Raw genomic sequence first — 8,057 nt, forward strand, 5'->3', positions numbered from 1 at the left:
CCTTTATGTGCATTGCGCAGTTCATTTTTTCAAACCCTCATACCTCCTTATAAGTACACATTTTTTCATTTTTCAAAACCCCACAGGCGGCGACGAGTAGGGGGCTGGCATGCAGCAGGGGCCGACGGGCGGCGGCAGGCAGCAGTAGCGGGAGGGGCAGACAACTCGCTGTTTTCGGTGTTTTAAAAACAGCAAAAGCATGTTTTTTTCTGTTTTGAATATTTTAAAATAGAAGTACTCCTCTAAAAAATAAAAACATAAATAAATAAAGAAAAAAAACAGATAAACAAACAATGTTTTTCTATTTGTTTTCAATTTTTTGATTTCAAAAATAAAAAATAAAAAACAATTAATAAATTGTAATTATAAAATTTATTTAATTACAATTTTCATTTTAAATATAATTAATTAATTTAATAATTATAAGTTTATTAATTGCTTAATCTCAATTAATAACTTAATTAATTACCTTAGTATTTGTAAAATCTTATAATAATCTATTTAATTAACTTAATAATTAATCAAGTAAATCCGTAATAATTCAGATAAAATATTAATGATTTAATCAATTACTTAATAATTATAATTTAATTAATTAATTAACTTAACATAACATTAATAATTCAATTAATTAACTAAATAATTAATTTTTTTTGTTAATTAATAGTTTAATTTAATAATTAAATTATTTAAGTTAATTAACTTAATGATCATAAATGTATTAGTTATTTAATTTAAATTAATAATTATAAAATAAAGTTATTTAACTTAATAATTATAAAGTTTAATTAATTAGTAATTTTAAATTATAATTTAATTAATTAACTTAATAATTATAAACTTATTACTTATTTGATTTTAATTAATAATTTGATTAATTAACTTAATAATTATAAAATTTAAATAACAAATCTACTTAGTTTTTTAAATTATATAGTTTTTTTCTTAAAAAAAATAAAATATACTAAACCAAATATATTTTTTATTTATTTATTTTTTAACAAATAAATCATAATTGTACCAAATTCATTTTATCAAAAAAGAAAACAGAGAAAAACAAACTAGAAATAAAAATAAAAATAGAAAATAAAAAGTGATCACAAACAGAGTTTAAAGGTCATTGTCGACCAACACAAATAATTTTTATAGCCAACTATGATTGTTATAGTCAACTACATCTGTTATAACCTCTAAGTACAGTTTATTTAGCCAACTATGATTGTTATAACTAGAAACCATGGTTTTTGTAGTCTACTGTGACTTTTATAGATAACAATGATGGCTTTGCAACTATCTATGACTATTATAGCCAACTATGTGGCCTACTATGTTGTGGTGATTGCCGAGAAACATAATCGGCGATGAGCAATGGTGGTTAGAGATCACTATGGTTGATTGCGACAATGTCGAGCGACAAAGGCTATTTGAGGCAATGATAGTGGCAGTTGGCATGGTGGTGACTGGTGTTGAGAACTTATTCTTGTGATAGTTCGTAGTTGGTGGAGCCGAAGATAAGTTATGACGATGACAATGCAATAAGTGGTTAGTCGCAAGCAGCAATGGTGACTAGTGATCGATGACGACCATCGACGTGGATCATTAGTGATAATAATGACAGTTTATAGAGTATTTTAACATGAACAAATCTAATCAATTTGAGCTAATTAGAAACACATTAAATATTATATTAGACTTCATTGAAATTTTACACTTCCAATTTCCTCAAATATGCAAGCAAATAACATCTACTGATTTAAATTTACACTTCAAATTTAAAGGGTTTTTTTTGGCAGCACTATTCAAACAATTGTTAACGTCACCCACTATCATTTCTTTTTCTTTAATCATTGTCTATTTATTAATTTTCCTTACCCAAGGGCGGAGAAGTAAAGGTGATCTGGAAGAAGGTGACCGGACATCAAGTACAAGCTCTGTTGTTTCTCGACCTAATTAGGGCTTTTTGGAGCAGCAAGCTCGACGTTGTCCCGCCATTAGAGACCCTTTGAAGCTTTTTAAAGTCATTATCCGAGCTCCACTAAAGCGAGGGTTCTGAAGACATTAAGTGAGGTATGGTTCGTGGGGGAGATTTAGATTTTTTCATATGATATCGTCTCTTCTTAGCTTTGTATATGGTTTCTTTTGCGTGGCTCTTTCTCAGAGACAGAGGCTTCGGGAATTGCGATTCTGCAGCGGAGATTTTTGGGTTATGGAAAAGTAGTGGAGTTAGGGGTTTGTAGGGAGCGCGGTGACTGGGCTTGGTTGCATGCAGGAGAAGAGTGTTGGAAGTGTTGAGCTGTTGCTTTGCTGCATGGCGATAGATTTGAATTTTTGCTGTCACAGGGTTTGAGTTTTTATTTGTTTTATTTGTATATTTGGGAGGATTGATTTTTGTAATACTGTCATGATGAGTGAGACAATAGAGAAGAATGGGTCTTTGCAAAAAAATAGAGAGGATGTCGGCGAAAGGGATGGAGGCCTTCGGCCTCCTGTAATAGAGGTTGTAGATGAGGAGAGCAATCATTTGCAGGCAGAGACCAGTTTGGAGAAAACTGCTGTTCTCGAGCAGGATATAGCTGAAAAGACGACCGTGGACATGAATATGTCATCAGAGGGAAAAACAGATGATGATGTAATTATTCTTTCGGAAAATCAGTTGGGAAGCAGTACGGTGCAAAAGGATAATTTTGCTGATGAAGAGCGGAGAGACAATGTTTTGGACAAGGAAAGCAAGGAGCAGCTTGTGAATGGTGGTACAATGTTAGGGACGGATACGAAGAATGCCCAGTTGGAAGATGATCACTTTAGTGAGACTCCCTTGAACTTGAAAAAGGAAGGTTTTGCTGGGAGTTACCATTTTCAAGCTGAGGGCATGAATCAAGCCTTTTCTTTTGATCCAAATTGTAGTGAAGGAGACGATTCTGGAACAGAGGAAGAACAATCTGCTTTTATGAAGGAGTTGGAGAATTTCTTTAAGGAGAAGAGCTTGGAGTTCAAACCACCCAAGTTTTATGGAGAAGGCCTGAATTGCTTGAAGTATGATTTAGTTTGTTTTTTGTTATAAACCTAAGTCGATTTATTTACAGTTAGTATCTTTGCAGGTGTGTTCTAATTTTGTCTTTTGATAAGCAGATTGTGGAGAGCTGTTACAAGGCTGGGTGGTTATGATCAGGCATGCACTCATGCCTCTATTTATTTTTCGTTGATGTATTTCATTTCATTTCTTTTGTTGTAATATGTAGTCATTGAGAATCAAGGCTTGGAATTTAGTTCCCTTATTTGAGCAGCTATGTTGGCTATTGGTGATTTTCACTCTATCTTTTGTTGTTTTTACTTGGGCATTGATATCTTCATGCATTCATGTAGTTGTATTTTATCATATACATTCATGTGAAAGAACTTCATTATTTAGTTACTCTTATATAGTGAATTTGTTGAATATAAGGTAATGCTTTTGATGTTTAACTACAATATGAGAAAAAAATTGATTAAATTTCAGCAATTTCTATCTATTCATGGAAACAGATTAAACATTACCAGTGAGGTGCATAATGTTTTCACAAAAAGTTACCATTTCACCCAATTTGTTTGAATTTCAAACCGTTAAAATTATTGTAAACATTTTTATGATACACATCATTTTATTTTGTTTCAGTATTTATGCAGTGCAACATTCATGAATTGATTTACAATTTAGAATGTACATGAGGTTGCTATCTCTGTTTGCTTGATTTATGGAAGTATGCTTAGAAATTTATAAAATTCAGGATTGAATTATCTCAAAACTTTTTGAAAGTCTTTTCATACTTTTATTTTTAACAATACAATTAATGGTCTTTATCTGTCATTTGAATGTTGGATTATTGAAAAAACAAGAATAAATTTGGATAGCAAATCTATTTTTTAAATGGAAGATACTGGACTCACTTTATTTTATAAAGCCTCCATCAAGCAATTTCGCTCCTACAATTTTTTATTGAATTATTTTCGATGTCTTTTGTTTTGTTAAGTGCATAACATTTAAAACTAGAACTACTTGTCATCAATTGTCTAGATTTTAGGAAACAATCTTACATTTTGAATTACCGAGTTTGAAAATTGAAAATATCTTTACAATTTGGCATCAGATTTTTCTATTTCTTAAGCATGTAGTTCGGCTACATGCCATCATGCACCACACTTTCTTTGAGTTTTTAATGGACTGAAGTTGTTCTATAGCTCCTTAGGAAAGGTTATCTAACCTATTATGTTATCTAGCATTTCTGTGTACCATCATCCTTACTCCTTATGATCGAAAACTAATATAAATATTGTTTTTGTGATATTTTTTTGTTCTAGCATACTTAATTTTTAGAGTGAATATATCTCTAGGTGACTCATTGCAAGCTATGGCGTCAAGTTGGAGAATCTTTCAAGCCACCAAAGTGAGAACTATATTTTTTACTTCTTATTATTTAAGTGCTCTAGAGCTGTATTTTGGGTTTATTCATTTGTTATATAGAATAACTAGTAGCATAAATAGTTGTCCTCCTATCCAACATGTGCAATGTAAATTTATCATGAATGTGTGCACGGACTTATGATGATACTTTTGTGTTTTGATTCTCTTGAATCGCTTCCTTGGAAAATAATTATCTGCATTCTTCTAGTTAAAAACTGTGAACTATATATTAAAAGTTTAGTATTAATGGAAGTGGAGCTTAAATGCTAACTTTATAAAAGTATAGTTACAATTGTGCAACGGTGCCTTATGGATTTTTTTGTCGGGAAATAAATAATACACAAAAAAAAGCTAAGTGTGTTGGAACTTGGAATGCAGGATGAAAAGATGGATGTTCGATAAAATTAAATCAATTTATTGTGAATGATAAATTGACTTTGTTAGTGAGATGGTTGGAGTCAAATTTTGTTGAAAACTGACTTAATTGTTTTTGGCATATATGAATGATAGAACATGTACTGATAAGGCGAGTAAATAAGATTAATTTGGAATGGTTAATTATGAAAAATGAGTATATAAGGGTAACATAGCTAGAAGATGTGCAAAATGATTAAAGTCGAGATAAAATAATGAATGATTGCAGAGAAAAAATTCCTATTGCTGGCTCTGAATATGTTGATACAAAATTGTGATATTTTAATAACTCACTAAACCTTTTTTTTTTTTTGGCATCTATTGTTACATTTTTAAAACAAAATACTAGATGATGAAGTAGAATGAGCGAGGATGTATCACCACAAGATCATGCCTTATGAGGCTTGGAGGATCCACACTATGAAGAATGAACCATGTAAAGACGGGATGAGAAGAACCAGCGGGCATTCTTAGTTCTAGGATTACTTCAGGTTTTTATATCGACAGGGCGTTTCTACTTTCTTTGCTTTGGGGTGCATAGTAGTAGCCGACTGCACTAGCATGTTCTTTATATTTCTTTGGTCTTTTTCTTTTTGTGTCTGCTCTATGATTTGTTTGCTTTTCTTGCATAGTAGAAATGCATGTTTATTCTTAAGTTTCTTTCTGTGTGGCGTGCCTATTAATTAGTCATGTTTTCTTATTAGGCTCTTAAGATAAAATTAAGATATCTAACCAACTGATAAATTTTTACCAAATTTTGTAAAACCAACTCAGAATCAAAACAATATAATATAATTACAACCCATAGCTACAACGCTTGGGCAGTTATTTCAAATATTATTACTTTTGCGAAAAGTAATATGGCTAATGAATTTTTCAGGTCAAAGAAAGAATGATGCAGGTTGATAAACATGCAAATGAAATAAGCAATTGAGCTGAAAGTATTGGAAATGACTATTCTCTTTGGATCTAGAACTGTAACAAGCTTGTATGATATTTATTTACCTTTAGAATTTTTGTGATAAAAATGATGAGAATTACAGCTATGGTTTATTTTATTGGTTGATCATTATTGCTAGCATTGTAAGGATAGCAAAGTAGGTTTTTTATTGGTATAAAAACATGATTTGGGTTTTGCAGCTTTTTAGTAGAAACTTGTTTGTAGAGCTGGTTTTTGGAACTCTGACGTTAGAGAGTCTTTACCTGTTTTAAATGGAGATTATTCTTGTGCTGCTTCCCATTTTGCATCATTTACATCTTTGTTCATGCATAATTGTAAACATTTACTATGATATTGCTCAAAAGAAGACATGAGTCTGTATTTGATTTTAATTAAGCTGCTAGACATCATCATCATCATTTGCCTTATTAAATAAAGCAGCTGGACACCATTGTGTAATTCTGAACCATTTATCTAATCGATTGATTTGCTTGTCTTGGTAGGACTTGTACAACTGTCTCATGGTCATTTCGGTGTTTCTACGAGAAGGTATTTTTCTTATTTTATAGTTTTCTTTTCTGTATATCTTTTTAGTCCTAATGTCTTTGTTTCCTTGCCATTTTGACTAATTTCAAGTAGTTGTTCATTTTTACTTGTGCTGTGAAAATTAAACATATAGCACTAACATATCGGTGAACAACAATGATATTTATAATTTGCTAGGTCAGATGCATGCGGATTTGGAAATGATCAAAGAAAGAAACAACCAAAAAATCCATTGAAGCATGATAGCTTGAAGCTTACTTATTTATTAGTGAGGCTTTAAGATTAAGGTTATTACGTGTCAACAGTAATCTGCTGTTTAGCTGCTGTTTGTTCAAGGCTACTTATGATGAGTCTTAAAGAGATCTTATTTGAACGGTATAAAATAAATATACAATTTATGAATGTAAAAATGCTATATAATGTTTTGTGTTATGTTACTTAAACATTTAATTGGTCATTGCTTTTGATAGGGAATAGGTGTATTTTTTTGTTTGCCTTCATTGTGCTCGTATAGATATGTGTAAAAAATTAAAGTGTGGGCTTCTTTACTAAAGCAGGTGTAAGAACCCTACATAAACCCTTCCATAGATCCTTTGGTATGTAGGTGCCTTCGGTGTTGGATAAGCTTCCTTGTCTATCTCTCCATGTGATTGAATTTCCTTTTGTCTGCAGTTAGTAAAATTAGGGATGAGTGTTATTTTGAGATTGATATTTAGCTGATTTTCTGTTTAATTTAATGCAATAATGCAGTTAATTAAGTAAAAATAAATTTTCAGTAGAACTTAGGAGTATGTAAACTTATGTAGTAAATTTACTTAAATATTACATTTTAATATGAGTAAGAAGACTGAAATGATATTTCAAGCAAGATTTGAGGATGTAAAAATATTCTCCTCTTGACAGTCTTGTTAGGGAAGTTAGTTTTAAAAATATATGCTATAGAACAGTGTCTTATGGTATGCAAAGAAATGTTATTAATATGAAGAGTGAATATTAATTAAAATTATATAACTATTTTTATATGTCAACATATATATTAGTAAAGGTCATATTTGTAGAGTATATTAGGTGATATGCTTGAGGCGCCATGACTCTGAATACTTTCCTCATTTTTTTCCTTATGCCTATTTAAAGGTTCTTATATTTACTTACTTAGATGTAAAATACCCTTTCTCATCAACGTTGTATCAGAGAAAAAATTTTGATATCTTTATTAGACACCAACATCAAAATATCCTTCCTTCAACATTACTTCTTCTAGCATGAACCCAACCTATTTATTATTTTTTGCTTGTGTTGATTTTGTGTCCGCATGCATCTTAACCATGTGTACACATCTGCATGCGTCTCTTCTGCTCATTGCTACTTGTACATGTCTTGCTTGTGCAAATGCACTTGCATGCTCGCTTTGGATCCTCACGTTGCTCAGAGTTTCCTCATTTGACGTTTACTTGCTTCTTTATGCCCTAGGACCCCAATCTCTTCCCTGCTCTTTGCATGTTTCCACCTTTTGCTGATAGCCTCATCACCTCTTGCCTTTGTCGAACCCATTATTATACTAATGCCAACACTTGCTCTCTGGCACACACTCCTGTTTTGATCGAGAACTAACTTTATCTGCATCCTCTTTGACTCATTTTTCTTAATGGTGTCATGATCTCATAATTCCCCCTCAGTGTCTCCCAACTCTCCTTTACTATGAGCATGATAATCAAGTTC

At 31.5% G+C, this 8,057-nt stretch overlaps 1 protein-coding gene across 1 annotated transcript in view; it reads left to right on the forward strand.

Moving 5' to 3' along the window:
• Positions 1 to 6,341, forward strand: part of LOC110027717 (AT-rich interactive domain-containing protein 6-like) — a gene marked incomplete at its 3' end in the record, with an annotated part of 10,478 nt that extends 4,137 nt beyond the window's left edge. Inside the window, 5 exon segments of the mRNA XM_020729252.1 lie at positions 1,878 to 2,067; positions 2,159 to 3,033; positions 3,130 to 3,169; positions 4,369 to 4,421; positions 6,296 to 6,341. Coding sequence (XP_020584911.1) covers positions 2,402 to 3,033; positions 3,130 to 3,169; positions 4,369 to 4,421; positions 6,296 to 6,341 — 771 coding nt within the window.
• Between the last annotated feature and the right edge of the window lie 1,716 nt (positions 6,342 to 8,057).

Source organism: Phalaenopsis equestris, unplaced genomic scaffold (genome assembly GCF_001263595.1).
Source record: "Phalaenopsis equestris unplaced genomic scaffold, ASM126359v1 Scaffold000002, whole genome shotgun sequence".
Classification (NCBI taxonomy): Eukaryota; Viridiplantae; Streptophyta; class Magnoliopsida; order Asparagales; family Orchidaceae; genus Phalaenopsis; species Phalaenopsis equestris.